Source organism: Hypanus sabinus, chromosome 5 (genome assembly GCF_030144855.1).
Source record: "Hypanus sabinus isolate sHypSab1 chromosome 5, sHypSab1.hap1, whole genome shotgun sequence".
Classification (NCBI taxonomy): Eukaryota; Metazoa; Chordata; class Chondrichthyes; order Myliobatiformes; family Dasyatidae; genus Hypanus; species Hypanus sabinus.
The window spans coordinates 51,118,792-51,136,507 of record NC_082710.1 but is presented as its reverse complement, the minus strand read 5'-3'; the positions used below and the strand labels follow the sequence as shown (position 1 = coordinate 51,136,507).

The window sequence follows — 17,716 nt, the reverse complement described above, 5'->3', positions numbered from 1 at the left end:
AGGAGATTTGTTTTCCAGAAAGTCAGTGACTCCATGCATAAAGCCAAAGCTACCAAGGAATGGTTTAAAAACGACCAAGTTAGTGTCCTGTAGTGGTCATGTCAGAGTCCAGACCTCAATCCAATTGAGAATTTGTGGCTGGACCTGAAAAGGGCTGTTCACTTATGATCCCCATGCAGTCCGACAGAGCTTGAGCAGTTTTGCACATCTGGGTAGTACAAATTTCCAGAAAAATTGCAGTGTTTAGATGTGTAAAGCCAAGAGAGACCGATCTGCACAGACTGAAGGCTATAATTGCTGCCAAAGGTACACTTACTAATTACTGACTTGAATGGGGTGAATACTTATGCAATCAATTGTTTTGTGTTTTATATTTGTAATTAATTTAGATCATTTTTAGAGATCTGTTTTCACTTTGCCATGAGAGAGACTTCTTCTGTTGATCAATGTCAAAAAGCCAAATTCAATCCACTGTGTTTCAATGTTGTTAAACGATAAAACATGAGAACTTTCCGGGGGGGGGGGGGTAAAATACATTTTATAGGCACTGTATATTCTTAAATCTTTCAACTAGGTTTACTTGAAAAGCAAACTTTGGTTGAGAAAGATCCTTGTATGAAGGAAGGACAGCTTCAAACATTGTTTCTATTGGCAGTCAAATAATCCAGATAATCTGACGTACAGTTAGATGACAATAAACTTGAATTTGAAAACTATGCAAAGGTGTCAAGTATGCATTAATGTAGCAAGTTTCCTTTTGTGATTGTGTGAAGTGCATTCACAGGAGAAAATTAACACTGGTAACCTTTAATCTACTATTTATTTAGCCATAATTTATAATATATAGGAGCAGAAATAGGTCATTTGATCTCTCAAGTCTGCTCTGCCATTTCATCATGACTGAACCATTTCCCTTGCATCCCCAATCTCCTGCCTTCTCCCCATATCCCTTCATGCCATAACCAACCCAAAATCTATTAACCATCTCTCTTAAACATACCCAATGACAAAACCTCCACAGACTCACCACTCCCTTCATCTTCATTAGAAAAGGACACCCCTCTATTCTGAAGTTGTGTCCTCTAGTCTTAGACTCTCCAACCGTAATAAACATCTTCTCTACATCCACTCTGTCAACATTTAATAGGATTCACTGAGGTCACCCATCATTCTTCTGAACTCCAGCAAGTCAAGGCCCAGAGCGATCAAATGCTTTTCATTTGACAAGCCTTTCAATTCTGGAATCATCTTCATGAAACTCCTTTGGACCCTCTCCAATGTCAACACACCCTTTCTTAGATAAGGGGCTCAAAATTGCTTAAAGTACTTCAAGGTGGATAAGTCACCTGGACCAGATGGACTACATCCCAGAGACCTGAGAGAGGTTGCTGAAGAGATAATAAATGCATTGGTCATGGTCTTTCAAGAATAACTTGATTCTAGCATGATCCCAGAGGACAGGAAGATTACAAATGTCACTCCACTCTTTAAGAAGGGAGAAGGAAAGGCAAAAGAAAGGAAATCATAGGCCAATTAGCTTAACCTCAGGTGTTGGAAAAGTGTTGGAGTCTATTATTATGAATGAGGTTTCGGGGTACTTGGAGAGTAAATAGTAAAGTAAGTCAAAATCAGCATGGTTTCTGTAAAGGGAAATCTTACCTGACAAATCTATTAGAGTTCTTCAAGGAGGTAACAAGTGAACAAAGGAGAGGCAGTGAAAATCATTTACTTGGATTTTCAGAAGGCATTTGATAAGGTGCCACACATGAGACTGCTTAACCAGATGAAATCCTGTGGCATCACAGGCAAGTTACAGGTATGGATAGAGGAATAGCTACAGGCAGGAGGCAGTGAGTGGGAATAAAGGGGGCCTTTTCTGGTTGGCTGCCAATGACTAGTCGTGTTCCTCAGGGGTCAGTATTGGGACTGCTGATTTTCACATTGTTTGTCAATGATTTGGATAATGGAATTGAAGGCTTTGTGGCAGAGTTTGGAGATGACACGAAGATAGGTGGAGGGGGAGGTAGTGCTGAGGAAGCAATGCGATTGCAGCAGAGTTAGACAAATTCGAAGAATGGGCAAAAAAATGGCAGATGGAATACAGTGTTGGGAAATGTACGACAGTGCATTTTTGTAAAAGGAACAATAGTGCAGACTATTATCAAACAACAGAGTGCAGAAGAACTTAGGAGTCCCTGTGCAAGACTTCCAGAAGATTAATTTACAGGTTGAGTCTGTGGTAAAGAAGGCAAATGCAATGTTGGCATTTATTTCAAGTGGAGTAGAATATTAAAGCAAGGAGATAATTCTGAGTCTTTTTAAGACACTAGACAGGCTGCACTTGAAGTATCGTCAACAGTTTTGGTCCTCATATTTCAGAAAGGATGTGTTCTCATTGGAGAGAGTCTAGAGGAGGTTCACAACAATGATTCCAGGAATGAATTCGTTAACATATGAGGAACGTTTGGCAGCTTTGGGCCTGTACTCACTGGAATTTAGAAGAATGCATGGAGGTCTCATTGAAACCTACCGAATATAGAAAGGACTAGATATGGTGGATGTGGAGAGGATGTTTCATATGGTGGGGGTTATCCAGAACTAGAGGGTACAGCCTCAAAATTGAGGGATGGCTTTTTAGAACAGATGTAAGGAAGATTTATTCTAGCCAGATCTCTGGAATTCTCTGGAATGCTCTGCCACAGACTACAGTGGAGGCCAAGTCCATGGGTATATTTAAGGCAGAAGTTAATGGTTTCTTGATTGGTCAAGGCGAGAAGGCTGTATGGGGTTGAGTGGGATCTGGGATCAGCCATGATGGAATAATGGAGCAGACTTGATGGGCTGAATGGCCTAATTCTGCTGCTATGTCTTATGGTCTTCAGTGAGGCCTCACCAGTGTTTTATACTGCCTCAGTATCACATCCTTCTTTTATATTCCATTCCTTTCGAAATGAATGGCAACATCGCATTTGCCTTCTTCATCACCAACTCCACCTGCAAATTAACCTTTTGTAATTCTACCCAAGGGCTCCCAAGTCCTTTTGCACCTGAGATGTTTTAATTTTCTCTCCATTTTAAAAAAAACAGTCAACACTCTTAATTCTTCTACCAAAGTGCATAACCTTACACTTCCTGACACTGTATTCCATCTGTCATTTCTTTGCCCATTTTCTTAATCTGTCTTATTCTTTCTGCAGCCTCTCTATTTCCCCAAAACTATCTGGCCCTTCACCTATCTTCGTATCTTCTGCAAACTTGGTCACAAAGTAATCAATTCTGTCATCCAACTCATGGACATATAACGTAAGAAGAATCGGTCCCAACACAGAGCCCTGTGGAACAAACCTGGTCACTGGCAGCCAATCAGAAAAGGCCCCCTTTATTCCCACTCTTTGCCTCCTGCCAATCAGCCATTGCTTTATCCATGCTAGTACCTTTACTGTAATACTATGAACTCTTAGCTCGCTAAACAGTCTCGTGTGGCACCTTGTCAAACACCTTCTAAAAATCCATATACGCAAAATACACGAATTCTCCTTTTGTCTATCCTGCTTGTTATTTCTTCAAAGAATTCCAACAGATTTGTCAGGCAAAGTTTTCCTTTAAGAAAACCATGTTAACCAAACCACATCATTAACAATCTACTCCAACATCTTCCCAACCACTGAAGTGACACTAACTGGCCTATAATACTCCTGATGAAGGGTTTCAGCCCGAAACGTCGTCACTCCCTCCTCCCATAGATGCTGTCTGGCCTGCTGAGTTGTGCCAACATTTTGTGTTTTTTATTTATTTGCAGCATCTGCAAATTCACTCGTGTGGCCTATAATTCTTCTGTCTCTCTCCCTCCTTAAAGAGTGGAGTGACATCTGCAATTTTCCATTCTGCTGGAACCCTGCAGGATCGATTACTTCTTGAAAGATCATGACTAATGCTTCCACAGTCTCTTTAGCCATCTCTTTCAGAACCCTGGGGTGAATACCATCTGGTCCAGGTGACTTATTTACCTTCAGACCTTTCAGTTTCCCAAGAACCTTCTCCTTACTAATGGAAACTTCACACATTTCTGCCCCCTGATACTCACAAGCTTCTGGCATACAGCTAGTGTCCTCCACAGTGAAAACTGATGCAAAATATTTATTCAGCTCGTCTGTCATTTCCTTGCCCCTATTACTACCTCTTAAGCATCATATTCTAGCGGTCCGAAATCTGCTTAAACAATTTGAGGATTATCAGGAGTTTTGTAGAGACAAGTATTTAATCTGGAACTGCTATTCTCGTCTTGCATCTGATATAATTTATCCAGTTACTTTATTTCTCAGGTATTGCTGTCATATAAACTGGTGAAATTTGATGTTCTGAATGAAAAGCCCATAAGGAATGAACAAGGAAGGTGTGAAATAGTTAAAAAAGGTATGTTAACATTTAAAAACTAAAGAATGACAATTTACTTAACTTCTTTAGAGTGGAAATAATATTCACAGTGTTGTGAAGATATGTAACTACATATATTTAAAAAAAGAATGCATGCAAAAGTGCCTTCACAACTGCGAAGCACAGTTCAATTCATGAACACTATCCCCACTATCTGAGCTAACATTACCATTGCCCACTTTATATTTGTTGGTTAATGTTTTCCTTGTCCTCCTCTGTTGACTTGTTTTGATGGGATAATCATTATGAAATAGTTGTTTAAATGTTAGCATTATTATCACTAACCTTTTCCTACTTTCGCAGTCCACTGCCAACAACTCTGAACTCATTTATTTCCATAAGTGGGGCATACTACATTTAAACCCAATATGTTTTCCCTCAAACAGTTTTTGGACTTGTACCAAGTTGTGTTCACTACTCCCTAAAGGACCTTTAAATAAAAGGATTGGTTATGACTCCTAAATCATATGAGGGGTGATTGATAAGTTCATAGCCTAATGTAGAAAGAGTCAATTTTAGAACATTTATTTTTCCTACATTTACACACTTAGTCCAGAGGTCGTGGAGCATACGGATCCCTTCTTTGTAGAAGTCAGCGTCTTGGACCTCCAAAAATGATCCACAGCATGGGGTGATTGATAAGTTTGTGGCCTAAGGTAGAAGGAGATGAGTTATCAACTTCAAACTTCCTTGCATTTTCACTCAAAGAGTTGACCTGCATGTGTATGTAATGAGAGCTGTATAACTCATCTAGATTTTTAAATGAGATTTTTAAACCCAGCTAGATTTTTAAATGAGAAACAGTTACTACACAAATTCCTCTCCCATTGTATCCTTTGATTAGATGGCAGGTAGTTGTCACCCATGTTAATCACTACAGTGTTCACTTTGCCTATGGCATTTCTCCTTTATCCTAATGTGAGATGTCAGGAGCCTAGAGACAACCCCTGTCTGTGTCTGTTCTCTGCTGCTCTTTATTTCCACCCATATCAAAGTGCACATCACAATCCACTTCATCTACATCACTATTTCCCAACCCACTGAGACTTTCCTTGATTAGTAATGTTGCCCCACCCTCTTTCACTTTTATGCCCTTCCTTTGGAATATCAAATAACCTGATCTATTGAGTTCTTAGTCCAGATCTCTGTAATAATAACTAAATCAAAAAGCAATTTCTATTTGTGTCCTCTACTTATTTATCTTGTTACAAATTCCTGCATGCATTCAGATTAAGAACCTTAGACTTTGTCCTTGGACAATTATTGCTGACGGATTCCAATAGTTGCTGCACACTTCCATATTTATAATGTGCCCTTCTTGTCGTGGTTTGAATTTTGTTTGCTCCTTCACTGCCCTTCTCTGCTGTTTTCTTCAACTGTCCTCCTGGCTAATTAGTTTAAATCCCTGTCTACAATCCTTGTTCTGCAATTTGCTAGGACGCCAGTCCAAGATGAAGCCCATCTCAATCGTTTATCCACCAGCAGCCCATGAACCCACATCTTCTATACATTTGAGCCATGCATTTACTAGTGTATTGATATTTGCTGTCTGGCAACATGGATGTGGCTCGGGTTACTGAGATTATTATCTTTATTGTTCTGTTTTCCACCTGTTTCCATGTGTTGTATCTATGACACATTCCCTGCCAGCTATATCTATTCAATTCATCCATTATTTTGTGTGGGTTATCTATTTTTTTCAGTTAATTTAAGTATGCACTCCTTAGCTGTAGGAATGTCCCGTAGATAAAATACCTTGACCATTCAGAAGAGACTGAGATGAAATGCCTGCTGCTCTGTGGCATCACACCTTACTACTGGTGCTGGCACAGATTTCACTTCACACTGGGCTTATTGCCTCATTGGTCTGAGAAATGCTGATTTGCAGAGCTTTCGATTATCCTTGTACACCATCACTGAAAGTAAACATGATGGTGCAACCCGTTGGAGCTGACTTCTATCCCCATTTATGAAATTTTGATATGTGGAAATTTGCTACCACATCACAATGTGCATTGCAACAGTGAATACAATAGAATAACTACATTGGATGCAAATTGTGAAAGGCTTTAGATAAACACAGGTACTTTTCTACCATGTAGCAGCCAAATAGAGTAGGAATTTGTGTCTTGTTCCAGCGTCGTCCAACTGCAACTGCATTCTTATTGTGTTCTATTTGCAAATTTATTGAATCAACCTGTTCTTCTCCAATGTTAGGTAAGGCAGGACTCCTCATATCTTCAGTGACTAAGTCGAATCCATTCAGTGGTTATGCTGGAAACAAGAAGTTTTCAGAACAGAAGCTTCTCAGAGATGTTTTCAAAAAAGGTGATGTGTATTTCAATAGTGGGGACCTCCTGTCTGAAAGTGAAGATGGCTATATTTACTTCCATGATCGGATTGGAGACACATTTAGGTAAAGACTATAGACTGTGAAATTCACAGTATTAAATCATTTTTTTGGTCTAGGATGAAAAATACTATTCATTTAAGTTAACAATTAAAGATCTTTAAAGATCCAGCTTCAATGCTGAATGACTGGATGAATATTACTCATTATAAATGCCCAACTTATTCACGGCTCCTACATACAAACAAGAGTTTAGGAGACCAACAGGTTGAATTTTCTGGTAACTGTGGGGCTGTAGGCGTCATCTGCCAGTTTGGAATTCAGTTCACAGCTGCATTTCCAATGTTCAAACTGTTTAAATTTGGAACTGTTCACAGAAATGGAACCCAGCTGTAAACTGTGGATGACCTGTAGGGGCTAAGATAGCAACATTTTATTTGTATACTAAAATTGGCATGATAAGTTTTTGATTTAGGACAAAATTGAGGTTTTTAAAAAATTTTTCTTCACTTGCAATCATGATTTGAGAGCATTGATTTTTACTTATGATATGGGCTAGCTAATTTCACTGCTGACTCAGTTAATATTTGATATGTGTGAAATTCAATTTAATGCCTATTCACATAACTTGTTCAATTCATACTGAAGTCTTTTGCATCCTCCTCACAATTCACAAACCCACTCAGTTTAGTGTCATTGGATAACTTCAATTTTTTTTCCTTAATCAAATCATTGATGCATATTGTAACTAGAAAAGCATAAGCATTCATTATTTCTCTGGTGTATCGGCAGTCAGTGCATGCCATCCCAAGAAAATACCATTTTTTTTTCATTTCTTTTCTGTAGAACTTTGAAAGTTATAAGCCAATGTATCAACTATTTGCACAATAATTTGGAATCCAGATTTTCAGTCCATGGAGACTTAATTGACATTCAGAGTCAGTAATTTCTTTTCATTAATTTCTCCTTTACGTAAGATTCTTGGTCTGCTTCTATTTCTAGGAAGTTATCTGTATTCTTTGAAACAGAACCCGAGTGTTTGTAATTGTTTTGATCTTTCTGTGTTTCAAATTATAAATTCTATCATAACTGACTTTAAGGAATCTACAGTTGCCTTCACTAATGCATTTCACATACTGTAAAACAGCTTTTTCCAGTTTACTTTTCTCTCTCCCTCTCCCTCTGGTGCTCCCCTCCCCCTTTCTTTCTCCCTAGGCCTCCTGTCCCATAATCTTTTCCCTTCTCCAGCTGTGTATTCCTTTTGCCAATCAACTTTCCAGCTCTTGGCGTCATCCCTCCCACTCCTGTCTTCTCCTTTCATTTTGGATCTCCCCCTTCCCCTCCCACTTTCAAATCTCTTACAATCTTTTCTTTCAGTTAGTCCTGATGAAGGGTCTTGGCCCAAAACATCAACTGTGCTTCTTCCTTTAGATGCTCCTGGCCCGTTGCGTTCCACCAGCATTTTTTGTGTGTTACCCTTAACCCAATTCTTTTTTTCTGTCCTGTATCATTGTTCTCTTTCCCTTTTATATTCTAGACTTTGCTCCACTGGGACTGCCTTATAACACCTTTCTGCCAAAAATTTAGGTTAAAGCACCATCTTCTGCTATTCAATTTGCTATAATGTCATTTCAATGTAGAACAATCAAACAGATTAATTCCCCACTTTCCCCAGTGCTGATGTCAGTGACAAAACACTTTCTCTAACACCAGTCTCTTAAACAAAGCCTTCATCATTTTATAAATGCAGGATCAAACTTAAATGATTACCTTCTGTGTTATTGTGTTTTTTTAAAATTTAGACCTTAGCTGCCCAAATTCTTTCAGCAAGACCCTTTTCTTCCTTTTGCCAGAACCATATAACAGGATTCTCTCTTCTTCACTTTATCCAGTCCAATTTCCTCCTTAGCAGAGGATGGATTTGCTTTCCAACCCACGATGTATTTGCTGTGTATCTGGTGCTGGATAAGTATCAACAAGGCTAATCTCTTAGCAGTAACTTGTTGATCCGATGCGGAAATTGTAATATGGATTTGTCTCTGTTCTCTGTGCATTAAAAGTGGGTACATCTAGCTAATTTCTCAGCAACAATATGTGCTAAGTGATTGAACCAGAAAATATTAGAACTAACTGCTCTTTTGCAAAATACTTCATCTTGCTGAATGTCATTTTTAGGTGGAAAGGGGAAAATGTTGCAACCACAGAAGTGGCTGAAATAATTGGACTGCTGGATATGGTGGAAGAAGTCATTGTGTATGGAGTAGCTATTACAGGTGAAGAATTCGCCATGAAAAACTAATCTTAAATTCATATTTTCAAAAACTGAATTAATTTTATGTTAATTAGGCCTTGTGCATCATCTGGTGTTGTATTTACCAAATACCCTAGGCATCAGAGAGGTGCTATTAGCAGCATCAGAGACTGCTTTAATCCTGACCTCAGGTGCTGTCTGTATGCAGTTTTTACTTTCTTTCTGTGGCCAGATGGGTTTGCTCTGGGTATTTCTGTTTCCTCCCACATTTTATTAAATGGATTAATGGTTAGTGCAAATAGTTTGGGCCAAAACACTTGTTTCTGCGCTGTGTCTCTCTGATTCTCAATACAGTGGTAAAAAAAAAGTAGTGCACACTGGTGATGAATGAAAGGGTGAAAGACATTAAAGAATTGGAAAGAATTTTTATTCAGTGTTGAAAATAGTGGAAGAGGCAAGTCAGTGGTTTAAAGGAGTTTACTGAGAAAAAGAGTTGATCTAAGAGAGACTTGCCACTCGTAACCTTGACTTTTGTAGAAATAATGATTGGTTTTAAGATGGCTGATGAGAGGGCAATTGTAGGAATCTGTTTCTTAATACTTATCATGCTCTGTGAACCTAAGAACATAAGACATAGGAGAAGGAGTAGGCCATCTGGCCAGTCAAGCCTACTGAGCCATTCAGTAAGTTCATGGCTGATCTGGCTCCAGCTACCTGCCTTTTCCTTTAAGTCTTAATTGCCCTGCTACACAAGACCTATCTAACTGTTCCTTAAATATATTTAATGAGGTAGCTTCTTTTGCTCACCTGGTCAGAGAATTTCACAGACTCACTATTCTCTGGGAAGAGCAATTCCTCCTCATCCACATCCTGTATCTACTTCCATGAATCTTGAAGCTACGTCTCCTCATTTTATTTTAATCTACCATTGGAAACGACTTCCCTGCCTCTGCCTTATCTATCCTTTTCATAATTTTATATGTTCTTCTGAATCTCAGCAGGAGAAGACCCTAGCGACTGCACCTCTTCTCAAAAGCTAAACCCACATCTTCGTAATCAACCGAGTGAACCTCCTCTGCACTGTTTCCAAAGCGAGTACATTTTTTCTCAAGTAAGGAGCCCAGAAGTGCATATATAATTCCAGGTGCAGTCTCACCATCATCAGTACACATACAGCATAACCTCCTGGTGCTTTAGCTTTATTCTTTATGTATTTTGTCAAATTATGCTGAAAACTATATAATCTTGTCATATTTAATATATCAATAGATCCTCAAAATCCAATCTTCCTTAATCCTGTTATATATGAAACTGATATAAGAGGATTTAAAAGATCTAACCATCTTATTCTTTCATTGTACCTTCCTCTTCCCCTTCACTTTGCTCAATTCTGTTTTCATGTTTTTTTAGCTAATTATGTTTTTCCCCATTACTTTGAAGCCTATTGCAACTTCAGACATTTTGCCAAAGTGTCAAGGAGGGGTAAAAGCAATTGCTAAGTTTTTTCTGGCAATCCTATCATGCCTGCAGAGCAAAAACCTATTCCCTCAAACACTACAACTCAGGTTTATTTCTAAAAGAAAGTTTATAATTCATATTGAAAACTTATTAGAGGCTTCTGAAGCTATATGATGGGTTGTGAATTGAGGAGGGATGGAAGGACATTATATTGCATGTCTAAAATTTCATATAGTATACAGAAAATCTTTTATCATCAGCATTCAGGGTAAAATATACAAATGCCAAGATATGAAAGTATTATCAGTGTTGTTTCTATAAATTAAATTTTGGGAAGAATTAATTAAATATGAAGTGTTTAAGTTTATATGAAATGTGAGATTTGAAAAATCAGAATGTATATTTAAGTCGTAAATGAAACAAATTTTTAATTTTTTGTTTATTTTTAACTTCAGCCAAATTTTAACTAACCATTGTATTTGCTCATCTCACAGGATATGAAGGCAGGATAGGAATGGCAGCGATCATCCTGAAACCAGATCAAGTGTTTGATGGAAAAAAGATTTATAACCACGTTCTGGAGCATCTGCCAGGCTATGCTTACCCCCGCTTCCTGAGGATCCAGGTCAATGTTTACAGATACCTGAATCAGTTTAACATATTACTGATGTTTGACTTCTCACTAAAACAGTCATTCCATATATGAATGTGATAGTTTTGCTCATAGAATAATAACATAGGACTATCATCTTCAATTCCAAAGTACTGTCTGCTATTAAAGAGGCATATAAAAACTGATTAATATAGAGATATTTTTAAAAAATCAAGTGATCAACTACACCAATGAATAAGGCTCAAAGGTTCATTTTATTAACAAGGTACGTGTGCAGAATACAACTCAGAGATTTGTCTTCTCCAGATAGTCATAAGACACAGAAAACCATAGAAGTAGTTGAAAGAAAGACATCAGACCCCCTCACAAGCATGAAAAGAATAAGAAACAAAACTTGCAAACCCTAAATCCCCCCAACCCCTCTCTCGCACAAAAACTACCAGATCACCCAAATTCCCAGCCCACCAATCAGCAACAAGAAAGAATGGGTGAGAACATGAAAAAAGACCATAGAACTGAAAGAGGTAACTATGAACTACAGTTCAATCCCTATATCTCAGAATTTTGATAATATCTCCAAGAGCATCTGGATCCAGCGGCCTTACTGAGTGCAGTGATATGAACCAGCAACCCATCCAACGGGAGGTACCTGAACCGGCGATCCATCCAACGGGAGGTACCTGAACCGGCGACCCATCCAACGGGAGGTACCTGAACCGGCGACCCATCCTAGGGCAGTGACATGAATCAGCGACCCCTCCAAGAACTACTCGCTCTCCTCCAAATTTACCTTGATGTTTCAATCTTCCTCAATGCTTTAATTGTTGAAGAATGTAGATGATCATGATCCTCGTCTCATCTTTGAGCTTCTCCTTGCAGTAGCTCATGCTTGCATTTCTCTCCTGGAGTTTTTTCTGGGACAGCAGGGCACTAGTTCACTTGATCCAACTATGGACTGTGTCACAGGCTCCAAACACAAAATTAAGATAAAAAGAACAAGTAGAAGACATAGAAAAACTAAAATAATAGACTATCTGGAAGATGACCCCTGAGGAATCGCTGTTCACTGGCACTATCTTGACCAGGAGAGCTGTTCTCTACATGGATAACATGATCAGCTGATCTGTAAAGCAAAAAAACTTAAAGGATATGATTTGTCGTGGCATTGAGCAGATTAAGCAGGATGATGGTTCAGAGTTGAGCAAGACAACTCACTGACATGGAGTTCGATGTAACAGATATATATTTTTGTTCTTATCAATTCAATTTTATTCTGATTATGACTGTTAAATTACCAGCCATGAACTAAGGCAGGCTAGCAATTCACGTGTAGCCTCACCTGTTTGGTTAAATCTGGAAAAAAAAAAGGTTTGGAGAAACTTGGGATCGATTTGATTATCTAATTCAGATCAAGGATGACTATGAAACACCCCAAGTCATTTTGGTCTATATTGCTTAGAATAATGCAGTGAGGTTCGCTGGAGTAACTATAAATATAATGCCAGAAAGAAGTCTGAGAAATTCAAATTCATCATAGGCACAAACAGTGAGAAACAGAATAATTTTGCTTGAGTCAGAATTCAGTTGGTGAAAGCTCAGACTCATCCATGAGTTGGTGGATGTGTGATTTTACCCAACAGTGCTAGTTGCAGAATTAAGCATTGTGGCATTGGGATGGAACTAAGTGTTTACCAGTGTGAAAGCTGATGCCTTGAAGAGCATCGTGCAAGTCAAGAGCAGAACCATGAACTGTACTGAGAAGTGACTTTAGAGCTGGGTGGAACATTGGCTGAGAACTGTCACCTGAAAGTTAAAAATAAAGGCAAAATACGCTGGAAACCCTCAGTAGGTCAGGCAGAGAAACAATTAATGTTTCAGGTATGTGTCATTTTGGGGAAGCTAAAACAAGGAAATTGCCCTCTCAAGACATGGAGTTGCATATTTCAGATTGAGAGAAAGTGAAATGTCTTCACTCAGAAGTTGGTGAATTTGTGGAATTTTTTACTACATGGGTTTAGGGGCCACATGGTTGAATAGCTTCACGAAGGAGATTTATAAGTTTCTAGATGCTAATAGAGGAAGAGCACAAATGTGGTATCAAAGTAGATGATCAGCCTTAATTGTATCGAATTCCCAGCAAGTTTAACAGGCTGAATAATCTATTCCTGCTCCTGTTTTTCTGTATTTAATGCCATGGGCAACCCTGACAAAGCATTTAAAGTATATATATTCCTAATTGACCAAAAATATGTAAAGCCTGCTTTAAAAAATAAAGTTTTTAAAATAAGAACATAAGAAATAGGAGAATGAGTAGACCATTTGGCCTGTTGAGCCTGCTCTGCCATTCAATAATGGATTCATCTCCATTATCCATTACTGCCATGGATTCATCTCCACCTACCTGCCTTTTCCCCATTACCTTTAATTCCTCTACTAACAAAAATCTATCCAACCTCGTCTTAATTATGTTTACTGTGGTAGCCTCCACTGCTTCTGTTGTGGAGAGAATTCCATGGATTCATCAATCTCTGGAAAAAGCATTTCCTCCCCATCCACTAAATCTACTCCCCCAAATCTTGAAGCTATTTTCCCTAGTTCTAGTCTTACCTATCAGTGGAAACAACTTACTTGCCTCTATCTTATCTATTCTTTTCATTATTTCGTATGTTCCTATAAGACCTCCCCTCATTCTTCTGAATGCCAGCAAATACAGTCCCAGGTGACTCAATCTCTCCTCATAGCCAGTATAGCGTTCCTCAAGTAAGGAGACCAGAACTGTATGCAGTACACTGGATGCGACCTCACCAGTATCCTGAGCGGTAGCAACATAACCTCCCTGCTCTTAAGTTCAATCCCTCTAGCAACAAAGGCCAACATTGCTAGAGGCCTTGATAGCCTGTTGTACCTGTAAACCAAACTTTTGTGATTCATGCACAAGCACTCCCAAGTCCCTCTGCACAGCAGCACGCTGCAATTTTTTACCATTTAAATAATAATCTGCTCTTCCAGTTTTCCTTCCAAAGTGGACGATCTCGCATTTACCAACATTGTACTCCATCTGCCAGACCCTTGCCCACTCAGTTAACCTATCTATATCTCTCTGCAGACTCTCCAATTCCTCTGCACAATTTGTTTTTCCACTCAATTTCTTATCATCAGCAAACTTAGACACACTACACAAAGTACACTGCAGATGCTGTGCTCAAATCAACACGTACAAATGAGCTGGATGAACTCAGCAGGTCAGGCAGCATCCATTGAAATGAGCAGTCAATGGTTCGGGCTGAGACCCTTCGTCAGACTGAAGTTGATTAGACACACTACACTTAGTCCCCTCTTCCAGATCGTTAAGATATCTCGTGAACAGTTGCGGGTCCAGCACTGACCCTTGTGGCACACTGCTCACCACTGATTGCCAACCAGAATGCCATCATGTATCCCAACAGCTTGCTTTCTATTAGTTAACCAAACTTCTGTCCATGCTAATACATCACCCCCAACACTATGCATCCTCATCTTATGGATAAGTCTTTAATGTGCCAGCTTATTGAACGGCTTCTGGAAATCCAAGTAAATAATGTCCATCTATTCCCTCTATCAACTGTGCTTGTTATATCCTCAAAGAGCTCCAGTAAGCTTGTCAAACAAGACCTACCTTTGCTGAGTCCATGCTGCGTCTGTCTGATGGATCCATTTCTTTCCAGATGCCTAGCTATTTCTTCTTTAATGATAGCTTCAAGCATTTTCCTAACTACAAATGTTAAACTAACTGGCCTATAGTTTCCTGCCTTTTACTTACATCTTCTTTTAAACAGTGGCGTGACAATCTTCATCTTCCAATCCACTAGGACCTTCCCAGAGTCCAGAGAATTTTGGCAAAACCTCTACTATAACTTCTGCCATTTCTTTCAGTACCCAAGGATGCATTCCATCAGGAGCAGGGAACTTGTCTATCTTCAGGCCCACAATTTGCGCAGTGCTATCTTTAGTGATAGCTATTGTATCGAGGTCCTCATCTTCCATCACATCCATAGCATCTCTCTTTGGCATGTTAGACACGTCCTCCACCATGAAGACTAACACAAAATAGTCATTCAAAGCCTCTGCCGTTTCTTCATTACCCAATATCAATTCCCCCTACATTCACTTTAGCCACCCTTTACCACTTTATATAATTAAAAAATAACTTTTAATATCCATTTTTATATTTTGTGCTAGCTTGTTCTCATAATCTAGCTTCCCTTTCTTTATCACTTGCTTGGTTGTTCTTTGTTGCTTTTTAAAGTTTACCCATTCTTCTAGTTTCCCACTACTCTTGGAGACTTTGTATGCACAAGCTTTTAGTTTGATGCCTTCTTTTATTTCCTTAGTTATCCAAGGCTGGCTCTTCCCCCCCGCCCAGCTTACTATCCATACTTTTAACTGGAATATACTTTTGTTGAAAAATCTCTTAGAATGTCTTCCACTGTTCCTCAACTGTCCCACTATGTAGCCTGTATTCCCAGTCTACACTAGCCAAATCCTCCCAAATCCCTTTGTAGTCTCCATTGTTTAGGCATAAACACTGGTTTTAAATTGAATGATTACACTCTTCATTTGTATGAGAAGCTCAGTCATACTGTGGTCATTTCTTTCCAAGAGGATCTCTAACTACAAGATCACTAAATTTACCTGTCTCATTGCACAGGACCTGATCTAAGAGTGCACATTCCCTTGTAGGTTCAGTAACATGCTGTTTAAGAAAGTCATCACAAATGCATTTTATGAAGTCCTCATCAAGGCTTCCTGGACTAACTTTATTCACCCAATCTATGTGCAAGTTAAAATCCCCCATGATAACTGCTGTTCCATTCTTACATGCTTCAGATATTTCTCTGTTTAATGCCTGTACCACTGTAATGTTATTATTCAGTGGCTGAAAAACAACTCCCACCAGAGATTTTTTCCCTTTACTATTCCTAACCTCTACCCAGATGGATTCAACATTCTGCTTCTTCGATCTTATATCAACTTTCACTATCGCTCTGATCTCATCCTTAATTAAGAGCACTACCCCACGCCCCTTACCTTCCTGCCTATCTGCTTGTATTACCTGATATCTTGGATATTTGATTCCCAATCCTGTCCACCCTGCAACCACGTCTCTGTGATGGCCACTAAATCATACCCCTTGTGCTGATCTGTGTCACAAGACCACTGACCTTGTTTTGAATATTACTGGCATTCAAATATAGTCCCCTTACACTCATTGTGAGTTTAAAATCTTGCAACATTTTACTGTTTTGCACTTGACTTTTCTTCACTCCACTCTTACTTTTCTCTTTTTTTTACCTTTTGCATTTTCTTTATCTACACTTCTCATTTTTACATTACTTCTCCAATCTGTTGAACCCAACCTCCTACCATTTAGATTAAGCCCGATCCAGAGCCCTAGTTATGCGATTTGCTTGGAGCCAGGTCCCATCACGGTTCAGGTGGAGCCCGTCCCATTGGTACAGCTCCCTCCTTCCCCAGTACTGTTGAGAATTTCCGTGAATTCAAACTCACTTCTCCCACACCAATCCATGATCCACACATTTAGCTCTCTAACCTTCTTGACCCTGTGCTAATTTGCACATGGCCCAGGTAGTAATCCAAAGATGATCACCTATTTGGACCTTTCTGATTTGGTCCCTAGCTGCTCAAATTCCCTTAGCAGAACCTCTTTCCTCGTTCTACTTGTGTCATTGGTACCCACGTGGACCAGGAAAACTGGAACTTTATGCTCGCACTGCAAATTTCAGAAACAATTTCAAAAGGCAATAAAATTTGACCATAGAGTCTGAAAATGGATAGAACAGGTAAGGGTGAAGGGGTGCTTTTTAAGATCATAAGACCATAAGCTATAGGAGCAGAATTAAGCTATTTGGCCCATCAAGTCTGCTCTGCCATTTCATCATGGCTGATCCAATTATCTAATCAGCCCTATTCTCCTGCCTTCTCCCCGTATCCCTTCATGACCAGACCAATCAAGAATCTATCAACTTCTTCCATAAATATACATAAAATCTTCGCCTCCACAGCTGCCAGAGGCAAAGAATTTCTCAGATTCACCACTCTCTGGCTAAAGAAATTTCTCTACTTCTCTGTTCTAAAAGGATGCCCCTCTATTCTGAGGCTGTTTCCTTTTGTCTTAGACTCTCCCTCCAGAGGAAACATCCTCTCCACATCTACTCCATCAAGACCTTTCACCGTTTGATAGCTTTCAATGAGGTCATCCCTCATTTTTCTGAATTTTAGAGGATACGGGCCCAGAGCCATCAAAAGCTCTTCATATGACAAGCCATTCAATCTTGGAATCATTTTTATGAACGTCCTTTGAACCATTTCCAGTTTCTGCACATTCTTTCCAAGAAAAGGGGCCCAAAGCATTTCCCAATACTCCCAAGTTTGGCCTTACCAGTGCTTATAAAGTTTCATAATTACATCATTGCTTTTATATTCCAGTCCTCTTGAAATGAATGCTAACATTACTGTAACGCTTACCCAACAGGCTGGTATATGTCTAGGGGAAAATGAGATCCAGCCACTCACCAACCCCACCTCCCGTACACGCAGGTGCTGTGGGAAT

The 17,716-nt window shown here is 39.3% G+C and overlaps 1 protein-coding gene across 1 annotated transcript in view; it reads left to right on the top strand.

The window, feature by feature from the left end:
* LOC132394147 (long-chain fatty acid transport protein 6-like) overlaps positions 1 to 17,716 on the top strand; it is a 158,864-nt gene that overhangs the window by 134,658 nt on the left and 6,490 nt on the right. Inside the window, exons 6-9 of the mRNA XM_059969943.1 lie at positions 4,323 to 4,413; positions 6,652 to 6,850; positions 8,960 to 9,057; positions 10,988 to 11,118. Of these exons, the coding sequence (XP_059825926.1) occupies positions 4,323 to 4,413; positions 6,652 to 6,850; positions 8,960 to 9,057; positions 10,988 to 11,118 (519 nt within the window). The remainder of the gene's footprint in view (positions 1 to 4,322; positions 4,414 to 6,651; positions 6,851 to 8,959; positions 9,058 to 10,987; positions 11,119 to 17,716) is intronic.